Here is a 14,203-nt window from a genome sequence, read left to right on the forward strand (position 1 = left end):
TTCTACCCCAGCTCTGCAACAAGTTATCTGTGTGACCTTGGACAAATCGCTTCCCTTCTCTGGGCTACATTTCCCTTTACCTGTGAGATGACAGACTGGCCAGATTGGCCAGCACCCCTAGGTGGTCCCTTTCAACTCCGGGGTTAGAGGGCTCAAGCCATGCTCTGTTCTCCGAGCCTCCCCAGTTCCCCCTCCCAGCCTGAAAGTTCCGTTCCTGGGTGCTGACAGCCAGGCCAGTCGGGGCTATTTATGGCTTGGCCTGTGCGTGTCCTCCTGCTCCTCCCACACTGGGCCCCACCCGGCTCGGGCCCAGCGCCCACCGGCCCAGTCCACCAGCAGCATTGCCCCAAGCATTGCCTCGAGTCCTGTGGCTTTGGCTCTCTCCCCCAGAAACCAGCCATGCCTAGGGGAAGGAAGTCCCCTCTGCCCTGGGAGCACCACCTGGGCTGCCTCCCCTCAGCCCCTGCCAGCCGGGTCTGGGGGCCCCAGTCCTGCCCAGCCCTGGGGACCCCTCGGCCATCACCACTGCTCTGCCGTGACATGGCCCTGCAGAACGCCCTCTACACCGGGGACCTGGTGAGGTTGCAGGAGCTGTTTCCCCCCAGCAGCACAGCTGACCTGCTGCTGGAGAGCCGGGCCGCGGAGCCTCGTTGGAGCAGCCACCAGAGGGGTGAGGGGCAGCTGGGTGGCCTGAGAGTGGGGGGCTGGGCTGAGCACCTCAAGTACAGAGGTCCCAAGAGCTTGAGGAAAAGGAGATGCCCCTGGCTGTTTCTCCCCCACCCCAAAGCTTGCTCAAGATCCTAAACCTTGGCCCAGGAATGAAGTCATGCGGAGCCCAGAATAGCTCCTGCTGAATGTGTGGCCAGATCAGGCTCAGAGCTCAGGACACAGGGACCCTCTGCCTCCATCTGCCTGGGTTTCCCTTCTCTCCCTCTGTCTTTGGCCGCTCCCTCTCTTCCTCCCACCCCTCCCCCTTCCCACATGCTCATGAGCTCGTCCCCAGAAGAATGCAGGGGACAGGGAGAGCCCCCCGGTGACAGACACACCCTCTGTGCCAGGCTGGTGGAGAAGCCCAGCAGAGGGGCTGAGGAGCACCCTGAGGCTGGCCCGGGACCCATCGTCACCCGCACGGCCTCGGGACCTGCCCTCGCCTTCTGGCAGGCGGTGCTGGCCGGGGACGTGGGCTCTGTCTCCCGCATCCTGGCGGACTCCAGTGCCGGCCTGGCTCCTGATTCTGTCTTTGATACCAGCGACCCGGAGCGATGGAGGGATTTCCGCTTCAACATCCGTGCTCTGAGTATGGGCCCGGGGCCCGGGGCTACTGAGCGGGAGAGGGGCGGCTGCAGCAGAGCTCCGGCTCCCTCTTCCTGCCTCCGCCGGGCCGGCGCACCCTGTTGGCTGGCAGCGCTTTGCCTCCCCTCCGGATCTGAGGCCTGTGTCCCCCTCTCCCTAGGACTCTGGTCTCTGACATATGAAGAGGAGCTGACCACCCCACTGCACGTGGCAGCCAGCCGTGGCCACACAGAAGTTCTGCGGCTGCTGCTGAGGCGGCGGGCGAGGCCGGACAGTGCCCCCGGGGGCCGCACTGCCCTGCACGAGGCCTGTGCCGAGGGCCACACAGCCTGCGTCCACGTGCTGCTGGTGGCAGGAGCCGACCCCAACATCCCTGACCAGGATGGGAAACGGCCCTTGCATCTCTGCCGGGGGCCTGGCACCCTTGAGTGAGTGACCCCTCACCTCAACCCCGGGTTCCACTCTGAGGGGAGGAAAGGGGCCTTCCCAGGGAGGATGAGGGAGCACATCGGGGCCGGCAGGCTCCGTGGGCTGGGGTAGCACAGTCCTGGCTTGGGGTGGGGGTCAGGGTGCAATTCTCAAGCCATCCAACCATTGGCCCCATGACCTTTGGAGTGGCCTGGCCTTTGGACCATTTTGTGGTTTCTTGGGGTAGAGGAAGGCTGTGGCAGGGGCCCAGTTGATGGCCTGTGTTGGCATCCATTACAGGGAGCTGGTGTTGCTGAAAGTGTTAATGTTTTCTGAGCTCAGCCTATGTTCCAGGCACTGTGCTAAGTAGACAGCAACTGAGTCATGGCCCTGCCCTCCGGGGATCCTGCCAGGCTGCCAAGTTGGGGCCTGCTGTGGTCCCTGTGGGCAGGGCCTAGTTCTCAGCCAGGCAGGTCTGGCATCTCCTTATTGGCAGGGTACCCTCAGATAAATAGGGTCAAGGGAGTGTCACTAACCAAACTCACAAGAAACTGATGGATACACTCAAATGTGTCAAGGTGTTGTTCACTGTTGGCCTAAATAATTATGATCTATGTATAAGGAACCTGAGAAGATAAGACCCCACTTACGGTATTTTGGTGAACGTGGAATCCAGGCAAAGGCAGCCTCAGCAAACCTGTGCACTAAGTCTGCGGACAACAGAGGCTCTCTCCTTCCTAACTGCACCCCCACTGGGTTTCGCCTCTCGCCCCTGAATGATGCCAAATTATTGATCCTTGGGTTTCCCTTTCGTGGACACTCTCCCTCTTGCTAGCCTCATCAGCTTCCAGAGGATTCCATGGACTTAATCACATTATGGTTGAAGATGTGTTCTATACTAGCATGGTCCAACAGAAATCTAATGTGAGCCACATATACAATTTAGAATTTTCTAGTAGCCCTAACAAAAAATGAAAGAGGCTGGGTGTAATGGCTCATGCTTATAATCCCAGCACTTTGGGAGGCCAAGAAGGGAGGATCACTTGAGGCCAGGAGTTTGAGACCAGCCTGGGCAATAGAGTGAGACCCTGTCTCTACAGAAAAGTTTTTAAAAATTAGCTGAGTGTGGTGGTGCACACCTGTAGTCCCAGCTACTCAAGAGACGGAGGCAGGAAGATCGCATGGGCCCAGAAATTCAAGGTTACAGTGAGCTGTGATCAGGCCACTGCACTCCAGCCTCCATGACAGAGTGAGACCCTGTCTCTTAAAAAAAGAGAAAAGAAAAGAAACATGTAAAATTAATTTTAAAAATTGCATTAAAATATACACAAAATTTACCATTTTTCCCCTTATTAAGTTTACAGTTCAGTGGCATTAAGTACATTCACATTGTTGTATAACCATCACCACCATCCATTTCCAAACTTTTTCTTCATCCCAAACTGAAACTTTGCACCCATCGGACATTAACTCTCCCGCTCCCACAAGCCCCTGCAACCACTATTCTACTTTCTGTCTCTATGAATTTGACTACTCTAGGGACCTCTTATAAGTGGAATCATATAGTATTTGTCCGTTTGTGGCTGGCTATTCCACTTAGGGTTCATCTATATTGTAGCGTGTGTCAGAATTCCCTTCCTGTTTAAGGCTGAATAATATTCCATTGTATGTAGATATCACATTTTGTTTATCCATCAATCTGTTGATGGACACTGGGTTGCTTCCACGTTTTGACTATTGTGAATAATGCTGCTGTGAACATGGGTATACAAGTATCTGTGAAATGGGTGTAATTAATTATAATAATATATTTTATATAATACAATGTATCCATAATGTTATCATTTCATCATGTAATCAATATAAAAATTGAGGTATTTTACATACTTTTTTTGTACTAAGTCTTCAAAATTGGTATGTATTTAACACTTACAGCACATCTCAATTAGGACCAGACAGATTGCAAGTGCTTAATAGCCACACGTGGGCAGTGGCTACCACCGGACAGTAAGGTTCCATACAATCCCACATGTTCAGTTCTTACCATGTTCCTGCCAGCCTCCCTGAGATCACACCCAGAGACAATCCTTCCTTCCTTTCTTGAATAAACAAATGTATTTAAAAATTATTATGGAACCATTCAAACATATAGAGAGGTAGATGGGATAATGTAATGAGCCCCATGATCCATCGCCTTCTATGCCACACACTCCTCTGCCAGTTGCTGCCATTTTTGAGCTCTTACGATGACAGCCTTTCAGGCCTTATCTCACATGCTGCTCACAACAACCCCATGAGGTCAAGGTGTTATTAATTGTCCCTATTCTACACATGAGGAAACTGGAGCTCAAAGAAGCTAAGTCCCCTTTGCCTCAAAGTTTGGGGCATACATTACTGTGACTCCCCTCACTTCCTACAGGTACGTGCAGCCTTCTGTGAGGGCCAGCTTGGAGCAAGTCTGCTTGGCCAATTTTGGTCTTGTTCTTCGTCCCACTGCCCCCCTGTCCCTCTGTGCCCCCTTTTGGGCCCCGTGTCCGCACTCACTCCTCTAGTCCCAGCAGGCAGAGCCCTCCAACTGCCCTGCCGCCCTTGGACCCCAACACCAGTCCCTCCCCTTACTAGCTGTGCAAATTTGCATGGGATCCTCAAGCCCCAGAGCCTCAGTTTCCTCATCTGTGATGTAAGACTCATCAGAGCACCTACCATGGGAGTGCTGTGAGGATTAAATTAGTCAGTGCCCGTAAAGCCCTTAGAAGAGGGCCTGTTCTGAGTGATAACTGCTTGTGACTTTTATTCCCATTGAGGATTTGGTGGACCATTGCAACAGAAACTATTTGGACTTTAAAAGAGAACACTGTTGATCCTGCAAAATGTTGCAAGGATGACCAGTGACAGGCAGTATGGAAGGTGGAGGGAGACAGAACTGAGAGCCACCCAAGGCTCCCTGCCATGTTCGCTTTGCTCAGGCCTGCAGGAATGCAAGCGATCTATGCCCGTTTTCCTCCCCATCGCCATCTTGCCCTTACTAGGTGTGCGGAGCTGCTCCTGAGGTTTGGGGCGAAAGTGGATGGTCGGTCCGAGGAAGAAGAGGAGACTCCCTTGCATGTGGCCGCCCGGCTTGGCCATGTGGAGCTGGCAGACCTGCTTCTAAGACGTGGGGCATGCCCCGATGCCCGTGATGCAGAAGGTTGGACCCCACTGCTGGCTGCCTGTGACACCCGCTGCCAGTCCCCCGCCGACGCTGAGGCCACCACCGCCCGCTGCCTCCAGCTGTGCCGCTTGCTGCTCTCAGCTGGAGCAGATGCCGATGCTGCTGACCAGGACAAGAGGCGGCCCCTGCACCTGGCCTGTCGCCGTGGCCATGCTGCTGTCGTGGAGCTGCTCCTGTCCTGTGGCGTCAGTGTCAATGCCATGGACTATGGGGGACACACGGCCCTGCACTGTGCTCTGCAGGGCCCAGCTGCAGCCCTGGCCCAGAGCCCTGAGCATGTGGTGCGGGCTCTGCTCAACCATGGTGCCGTCCGCGTCTGGCCGGGGGCCCTCCCCAAGGTACGGGGGCTGAAGGCAGCAGGAGGGCCACCACGGTGAGGGGACAGGTAGACCTAGACCTGTGCTTCAGCTTGCTTTGGAATGTGGCCCAGAACACTTGTGCACATAGATTAGTTCCTTCTCTCTTTCATTCAACAAGTAAGCAAAGCCCAAATGGGGTAAAGGAGAAGATGCAGCGCAGCAGGAAATGTGTGTGTGCATGCGTATACATGCATGTGTGCACGTGTATACATGGTGTGCGTATGTGCGTGTGTTCATGCACGTATGTGCACGTGTATACTCTGTGTGTGCATGTACGTGTGTAAAAGTGCACTGAGGGCAGTGGGGCCAGATTATAAAGGATCCAAAAAGACAGAAGGAGTCAGGGCTGACGTGGGCGGCAGGTTGTTAAAGGATCTTCATCAGGGCAGGGAGCTGATGAAAATAGCGTTTGAGGAAGCTCCAACTGGCAGTAGGACCAGTTCAGCGAGGGACACTCTGGATACACACAGGAGAGGATCCATTTCCCCCAGGGAAAAGCATGGGCTGTTTCACGAGGCTCAAGGTCCCCTGAACATCTACAAACAGATGCGGTCCCACTTTCTGAGAGCTTAGCAGTTCACACGTCCCCCAGACCAGCTGCCACAGTCCTGGTGCCTGTGAAAACGCCTTGCACTGTCAGTTTTCAATTTATATCTCACTTTATATTAATTTCTCCTAAGTGGGTTCAACTAGATGATGTCAAGTGCACTGGGCCTGGGATGGGAATATCATTCTCCTAGGAGATGGGTCTGAGATGGGTCAGAACTGCAGCTGTCTTCTGAGAGGGCAGCTGGCGGAGGCAGGTCCCCTCTGGCCCCACCTAGGGGCTAGTCCCACCCAGCCCCACCCATCTGGGTCCACCCCTTCTGTCCCTACCTCTCCTCCTTGCTCACAAACCTAGAAGCATCTGTCTGGATTCCTAAGCAAGACCAAATAATTAAACAGCCCGAGAGTTCGGCAGATTGGTCTCCCCTTTGGGAAAATACAAGAAAATCAACAATTAACACTAATTAATCTCCTATTAACACCAGATAATTAGGAGACAAGCAATTCCCTGTAATCTGAAGGCAGCTCTGACAGCTAATGATTTCCCCTCTGGGCGGGGAGGGAGGAGGACTCCAAGCTGCAAACACATTTCCCAGGACCCCACCAGCCGCCCTACAGCCCTGCTCCACCCTTCAGCCTGTCTCTGGAACCACGAGGCCAGCAGAGCAAGGTGCCCCGTTTGTCCCTTTCCACAATCTGCAAGCCCTCCAGACTTGGCTGGGGTTCCTGTCCTCCCTGCAAAGAGGCCTCCACAGCTGTCTGCAGTGAGATGCCAGCCCTGGCCAATTCTCTAGGAGCCATGACATCGGACTTGGTGCCCAGGAGACCTGGGTCCAAGATCCAGCTTTGATGCCTGCTCGTGTGCCCGCAGGCAAGTCACTGAAATTCTTTGAACCCCAAGTTCCTTGCTTGGGCTACAGCTTCTCCCTAAGAGGGATGAAAAGCTGCAGAAGACTGGGGAACAGTAGGAGCAAGTGCAGTCCTGACTCCACATCAGACACTGTCCTAAGGGTGTTGCCTGTTATGTGGGTTCCCTCAATCCCCTCAATAACCTCTGAGGTCAGTGGTAACTAAGAGTGCAGGCTCTGGAGCCAGGCACGCTTCCTGTGCAACCCTTGGCGAGTTGCCTAATCTCTCTGGGCCTCTGTTTTCTCATCTGTAAAATGGGGCTATAACAGTATGCCTTCTTCATAGGGTTAGTGTGAGAAGTACAGTTAACACACATAAAGCCTTTGGACAGGGCCTAACCTATAGTTAGTGCTCAGTCCTTGTTGGTTAGTGTTCTAAAGTTAATGCACGAGACAGCCCTTGGTAAGCCACTAGGCACCATCCCACTATGAGCTGTCCTTAGACGCAGAAGAGAGCAGTGGGCCGGAATAGCTGAACTGGCTTCCAGAGGAGGTGGGACTTGGGTAGGCGGCTTTTGGAGAGAGGGAGAAGGAAGGAGCGGGCATGTTGGGCAGGGTGAGCACTTGCACAGGGTACAGAGGAGGGGATAAATGAGGCTGGCCTGAGGGGCTGGCAGGAGGAGAAGGTAGAAAGGAAAGTCAGACAGAACCAGCCTGTTCTCTCCTCGGTCTGGGAGGAGTGAGGTAAAGAGGCATCCCCCCACCACGCTGAGCTGGCCTGGCTCTGGTGAGAACTGCTCAGATGCAGGTCAAGAAGCAGGGGGCCTGGGCGTGTAAAATGCCCTCCAAGGGGCCCGCCCCTGACAAGGCCTGGCCTTCCACCTGCTCCCACTACCTGCCAGGCCAGGCAGAAGGGTCCCTTCTCCTCAGCAGGCACAGGTTTTAAAGCCCCTGATGTTACACGCAGTTGTGTGGGTTTGGGGTGTGTGTGGGTTATGAATAGGAAGGCTGCCTGGGAGACGGTATTTAGCTGTTTTCAGATCTTACAGAGGCTCTGTGGCCGCTGTCTGTAGTTAGAGATCCATCAGAGATGGAAGGAGGAAGCTCGAATATGCTTACAGGTACCCAGGGCAGGCACAGGCGGGCATCATAGCACCAGTGTCTGTCGGGCTGGGCTGGTGGCTGCCTTTCTGACCACGCAGATGCTCCCTTCACGGGCCATTCCACTGCCTCAGGCTGCCACCTCAGAGACCTTTCTTGGCCTCTCCATCTAGGATGATGCCCTCTCCAACCATGCAGTCCCCTGATCCGGCTTATTTTTCATTGCAGAGCAGATCAGTAAGTAATGACTTACGCGTCTATTGTTTTCCCACTGAAATTGAAGCTCCCAGATGACGAGGACCTTGTCTATCTTCCTCACTGCTGGATCCCCAGGCTTGGCACTTAGTAGTGCCTCAGTAAATGTCTGCTGAATGAAGAAATGAAAGAACGAATCTGGCTCCAACTAGATCCCACCCTTGCTCCTACCAAACCCTCCACTGCTGCCACAGGCAGTCCTTGACCCTGAATGCCCTCCTGGCCCCTGAGTTCTCTTGCCTTCAGAGCCCAAGCCCCCCTCTGTGAGTCCCTCCCTGACCACCCAGCTCCCCTCCCCTCCCTCTTGTAGCTATCTCCAGTCCTCACTTGGTATTGGGCAGATTCTGTTTTATACAGTGATGGATCTTTTTATCTGCTCAGGACCTCCAACCATAGGCTAGGGATCCCTTTCTAGCCTGCAGAAAATCCAGCACAGAGCCTTGTCAAGGCAGACGGGAGAGTAGGATGATGTAGTGCCTAAGGGCAAGCCATGCTGCCAGGCCTGGACTGTGGGAACTACAACTTGGGCAAGTTATTTAACTTCTCTGTGCCTCAGTTTCCCTTGGCTGTGAAATTGGGTTAATAATAGTTCATACCTTGTAGGGATGAGGACTAAGAGTTAATACAAGTAAAGTGCTAAGAAAGGTGTCTGGCATAAGTTAAGCACAATAGAAATGCCAGCTGTTGCACTGGGGCTGCCACAACAAAGCACCACAAACAGGGTGGCTCAAAGCAATAGAGATTCACTCCTTTACAGGCTGGAAGTTCACAAGCCAGGTGTTGGCAGGGCTGGTTCCTTCTGGAAGCTTTGATGGAGAATCTGTTTCCTGCCTCTCTTTTAGCTTCTGGTGGTTTCCTGCACTCCTTGGTGTTCTTTGGCTCGTACACACATCACTCCAATGTCTGCCATTGTTGTCACATGTCCTTCTCTGTGTATGTGTCTGTGCCTGTTTTCTCTTCTTAGAAGGACACAAGTCATATTGAATTAGGGCCCACCCTAATGGGCTCATTTTAACTTGATTACATCTACAAAGACCCTATTTCCAAATAAGGTCCCATTCATAGGTACCAGGGGTTAGGACTTCAGTACATTTTATGGGAGACAAAATTCAACCCACAAGAGCTGTTCTAGAGCTGTCTGGTCACCCTGCATGGACTGGCTGGGGACCCGATGTGTCTCTGCCTCCTCCAGGTGCTGGAGCGCTGGTGCACGTCCCCACGGACCATCGAAGTCCTGATGAACACCTACAGTGGCATGCAGCTTCCAGAGGAGGCTATGGGCCTGGTACCACCTGAAACTCTGCAGGTCAGATTCCAGGACGCTGCACACAGAATCACCCAGCCTAGCCCCTAGAGACTCCCACCCCCTAAACGGCAGCCCCCTCAGTCCCACACAGAAATTACCCATCCACCTGCTCATGTCCCAAGAGAAGAGAACTCAGGGAGTGAACACCCACAACATACACTGTTTCTAAGAGGTTCCTGTAGACACCCTGCTGGTCACCAGCCCACCCCTGTAAGGAGGAGTGGGTGCCACTTGTCCAAGGCTGCCCCTCGCTAAGCCCCTCCTTGTGCCCCCAGAAGCACCAGCGTTTCTACTCCTCCCTCTTCGCCTTGGCGAGGCAGCCCAGATCACTGCAGCATCTGAGCCGCTATGCGCTCCGCGCCCACCTGGCAGGTTGCCTGCCCCACGCCCTGCCCCGCCTGCCCCTGCCACCCCGCCTGCTCCGCTACCTGCAGCTCGATTTTGAGGACGTGCTCTACTAGGTGAGCCCTGGGTTCTGTGCAGTGACAGCCATTTCGGGGTGGGGGATGGGTAGGAGGCAAAGGAAGGGTTGAGGGAGAGCCCTGGCCAGAACCAGCGCACCCCTGGACCACTGATGTCTCTGAATGCAAACCTCTCCTTCCAGATGTCTACTGTCTTTTGAGAGAGCCTGAATGCAGACGCTCCAGCCTGCGGGGGCCGCTTCTCTGCACCAACTCGGGCCAGGTGGCCCCGGCAGCAGGAGGCCTGTCTCTGCGGGCAGGTGTGGGTGCTTCGATTTCCACCAGAGAGAGGCAGAAAGACCTCTGCAGCCAGGTGATGTCTGATGAAGAGAGTTAGGACTGTGGCAAGTGACACTTTCCTCTTGGGGCTCTCCTGAGACCCCCGTCTAGCCTGCACAAACCCTGTATGTGCATTAAAAATCTCCAGACTGTTTGGTGCTGTCTCCAACAGACCGTCCTCTGAGCTGGCTCCCTCGCAGGGGAGTCAGGATGGGCAGACTTAGAGGGGCCCCGAACCTGTCCCACAGTGCCAGCTGTGTCACCTCCCCCTCTGGCAGCCAGCAGCTGCCTCCAGCCCCACGAAACGGAGAAATGGCCACCTGGTGAGGGAGTTAGAACAGGCATCAAGGGCGTGGCGCTGCGCAAACGCGGGCGGTGCAGCGTTGAGGGGACGTGAGGAGGCGGGAGCGCGCCGGGCAGGTGGCGGCCGAGCGCGGAGGGTAACCGCGGCTCAGGTGAGAGCAAAAAGCCCACGCTTAGGAAAAGGGAACCAGCTCTACCATTGCCTGACACTGTAGGTCAGGGAGCGCCCGATGCACGCCTCGCTCCTGCCTCTTTTTATCTGCTCCTTCCTTAAAGCTCTGTGGCGGCAAGAGCATGGCGCCGAGGGCTACGTGACCCTGCTTCTGGTGCAACTCTGCCAGTAACTTGTGGGGACACGTAAGTCTCTTGCCTCTCTGGGCTCAAGTTTCCGCATCCATAAAGGGACAGAGAGGGAGAGTCCCCGAGGGTCACTGCAGTCCCGGGATTTTATAAGAGGAACCTGCGGGAAGGAGGTCGCCACAGAGCAGCTAGTCAAGTGCACCGTGAACCGCGGCGTCCAGGGTCGCGAGCAGAGCGCCCGGGGCTCCAGAGTGCGCACGCGCCAGAGCTCGACTTTCCCGCCAACCGCGGCGCGCACGGCGGCGGGGGCGGGGCCGGGAGGCGCGAGGAGCCCGCGGCTGAGGAGAAGCGGAGCGGAAGCGAGTGGGCCCGGATTCCCGCCCTGGCCTCGCGGGCCTTGGGCCGACCGGCCTGTCTGGCTTCCGGGACGGGGGCGCGGCTCGGGGCGGGGCTGGGGGTCGGCAAGCGGTGGAGGCTCTCGGCTGTGGAAACTCCAGGCCCCACCTCACAGGGTGAAGGTTAGAGGTCAGGCCCCACCTCACAGGGTGAAGGTCAGGGGTCAGGAAGGCGTCTTCCCCCAGGCGTGTTCGCGGGAACCTGCCATTCGAACCCCACTCACTGTCACGGGCCGCGTGGGGCTGTCCCTTGGAGACCCCGCCTTGGCCCCGGGTCGGGGTGGGAGCCTGGGGGAATGTCCCAGCGCTCATTCTTTGTTCCACAACGGGTGGCGCGGGAGACAAGGCCTGCCCTCCGGTCCCCACCGGAGTTGGCTTTCTGGTGGGAACAGGGAGGCGCTAAGCAAACATGAGGAGGTGTCAGAAGCTGATAAACCTCCGGAGACACTGGCAAAACGGAGATGTGACAGAGTGGGAGCTATTTTCGATTGGGTGACAGGGAAACCTACTCTGAGGAGGTCACATTTAACCTGGGGCCTGAATGACAAGGAGGAATCAGCCATGTGAGTAGAGCGGGGAAGAGCAGAGATGGAGGCTCTGAAAGCTGGCGCCGGCTGTTGAGTGGCGTGGGAGGGGCGAGGCCGCAGAGGACCGGAGAGGCCACCGGGAGGCGGCTGCAGTGGTCCAGGCAGGAGGTGGGTGTGGCGGGTGGGGTCTGGGATCCTCTGGAGCGTTAATGGGACTTGCTGTGGAGCGGATGTGGGGAGCTGAAGAAAAGCGTCATGCAGGGTGATTCCCAGTTTTTTGGCTTGAATAACTGGATGGATGGTGGTGCTACAAATAATTACTAGGGTGGGGAAGATGAGAAAGGAACAGGAATCAAAGGGTCGATGTTGGATACATCGAATTGAAGCTGCCTATTAAACATCCCAAAGAGGCTGTGTTAAGAGGGCATTTGGATCTATGAATCTGGAGTTCAGAGACGAGGGCAGGTCTGGGCGCATAGATGTGGGATCACTGGCACGTGAAAGATGTTTAAAGCTCTGTTCTAAGAGAATCCTGACTCTTAAGGGGATGACTCTCTCAAGAGCCCTGTTTATGAATTTTGATGGAAATTCTATTTAATCCCATCCACTTTATTTATTTTGTGCTTCCTGAGCTCCAGGCTTTATTACTAGGTACACAGCTATGAATGAGACATGCTTCTGCCCTCGATGAATTTTCAATCTAGTCTGAGAAACAAGTGTGTGAACAACTAGTTAGAATACACAGAACAATAAAATGAATGCAAAATAAATGTGCGAGCAGGAGCTGAGGACACGAAGAGGAAGGTGAAGAATAGGGGTTGGGATCTGGGAAGACTTCGCGGAAGGAGGGGGTACCTAAAGTGATTAGAAGGGGGAGAGGGATTTCTGACCATATATATAGTGAGCGTTGGATCACGAGATGTGCTTTTTTAAGGAATAAGGGAAGCAAAGCCACGTGGAGTGGCCAAAAAAGGGGGCTGTGCCTAACTTCACATGTTGTCCCCTTAGCTGGGCAGTGTCAGGAAGGTCCTTTCCCGGGTTAGACATCCAGACTACTTGTAAGCCAGGGAGCTTCCTCCCCAGCCTCCTGGCTGTTGGTCCCGCGGGTCCAGAGCCTCTCCCCGGTAATTGCTTTCCGTAATGTGTTTGCTCCAAACCAATTTCACGCCTCCATGAGGACTCCGCCCTGCACTGGAGGCGCGGACCTCCCCACCAGCAACCCACCCGCGTGTGAACGCGTGGGCTCACACATACGGCACACTTTTAGCACAGCAGATACACAGGGCTCAAACACCTCGGCACAGAAAACATACAGAAACCTGCACGCATGCATACGAGACTTTAAGACACTCATGTACAATCCGCCCGCCCAACCAGCGCACTCACAACTACCCAGAAGTGCCTCGCGCGCTCGCTCTTGGACCGCTCTCCTGGACCTGTTTCCTTGCCCTCCGCGCGTCTCCTGGACCAACGCCAGGGGGCGCTGCAGCACTCCGCACCTCCTTCTCAGTGACCGCAGTTACGCGCTGCTGCCACCAGAGGGTACCCGCGGACAGGGCCCAAGGCTACCCAGCGTGAGAGGACTTCCCTGGCCAATGACTGAGTGGAAGGTATGGATCTGTTGACTTTGACTTTAGAATACTTCTTTCTTAGCATCCTAGGTGCTGGTTGGCAGTACATGAAGGAGAGGCCCGATGATGAGGCCCGACATAGGTACAAGCAGAGAGGGTAGATTAAAAATAAAATTCCTCCGTAGAAGCATTTCCCAAACATATGCACAAGTGAGAGTGGGACAAGTCAGAGCATGTGGACAGTTAAAGCAGCACTTCTAGAATTCCGTTTTAGACAATGAGACGAGGCACTTGCTCATCATGGGACTGTTCAGAGATTCAGTAGAACCATGGTTTTCTGCTGGTAAAGAAAGGAGCCAGCTCTGTCCCAATTTGATCAAGGCAACGTCTGTTCTTGGTACTGATGGGAGAGTAACAAGCAGATTTTGTAGTGTTGCTGATCTGGGGGAAGATGAGTCCCTTCCATTCTTGGCCATTCTACTCTTTGTCTATTTAGTGCAGGAAGAACTCATTTGGAAGTTGTTTTCTCATATTCATTTGATCCTTTCACAGGTTTTTTGTCTAGGCAGACTAGATGATAATCACCCTCTCTCACAGATGGAGAAGTTAAGTCAAAGAGAGGTCAAAGTCACATGGCCCATTGTGGGGTCAGAACAGGTACTTGCCTCCAGGTCATTTACTTCAGCCAGTGCTTTCTCCGTTTACCATATGGCCTCAGTTCCATGCTCCATGAAAGGGCAGGGAAAGGAAATGGGCTGCTGCAGTTGCCACTATATATGTGAATGTTATTGAATATCAAGGACAACATGGAAGTCACACTTCATAACCCCAGCATGGCAAAGGAACAGATAGAGGATATAAATAGGTTATAAAATACAGTATCTAACAAAGATGAACCACACCAGGTCAATACAAAGTCCCTGAGGTCTCACTTGCCTCAGTTCAGAATTGGTGGCCCACTAGGAATTGTTGGCACCAAGCTTTAAGCCTGTACTCTCTGTGCTGGCTTGAGTAGAGAATCCACTTTACTGAATATAGTT

The 14,203-nt window shown here is 54.3% G+C and overlaps 1 protein-coding gene across 3 annotated transcripts; it reads left to right on the forward strand.

Moving 5' to 3' along the window:
• Nucleotides 1–346: 346 nt before the first annotated feature.
• ASB10 (ankyrin repeat and SOCS box containing 10) lies at nucleotides 347–10,215 on the forward strand. Of its 3 annotated transcripts, none has more exons than XM_045564995.1 (6): nucleotides 347–670; nucleotides 1,454–1,721; nucleotides 4,731–5,250; nucleotides 9,214–9,327; nucleotides 9,603–9,788; nucleotides 9,932–10,215. In XM_045564995.1, the coding sequence occupies exons 1-5, from the start codon at nucleotides 400–402 to the stop codon at nucleotides 9,786–9,788; spliced, it is 1,359 nt and encodes a 452-aa protein (XP_045420951.1). In that variant the 5' UTR covers nucleotides 347–399; the 3' UTR covers nucleotides 9,932–10,215. The 3 variants fall into 3 exon arrangements, 2 of the variants coding, with proteins under 2 accessions (XP_045420951.1, XP_045420950.1); XM_045564994.1 differs by lacking the exon at nucleotides 347–670 and adding an exon at nucleotides 861–1,297 and having other exon boundaries at nucleotides 9,932–10,211; XR_006738258.1 differs by lacking the exons at nucleotides 347–670; nucleotides 9,932–10,215 and adding an exon at nucleotides 867–1,297 and having other exon boundaries at nucleotides 4,731–5,285; nucleotides 9,603–9,691.
• Nucleotides 10,216–14,203: the final 3,988 nt, after the last annotated feature.

This window comes from Lemur catta, chromosome 11 (genome assembly GCF_020740605.2).
Source record: "Lemur catta isolate mLemCat1 chromosome 11, mLemCat1.pri, whole genome shotgun sequence".
NCBI classification, from domain to species: domain Eukaryota; kingdom Metazoa; phylum Chordata; class Mammalia; order Primates; family Lemuridae; genus Lemur; species Lemur catta.

Coding starts and splice junctions, on each gene's coding strand:
- ASB10 (XM_045564994.1), top strand. CDS start 982: ATGCTCATGAGCTCGTCCCCAGAAGAATGCAGGGGACAGGGAGAGCCC. Junction 5,251..9,213: donor GGCCGGGGGCCCTCCCCAAG/GTACGGGGGCTG, acceptor TGCCTCCTCCAG/GTGCTGGAGCGCTGGTGCAC. Junction 9,328..9,602: donor TACCACCTGAAACTCTGCAG/GTCAGATTCCAG, acceptor TTGTGCCCCCAG/AAGCACCAGCGTTTCTACTC.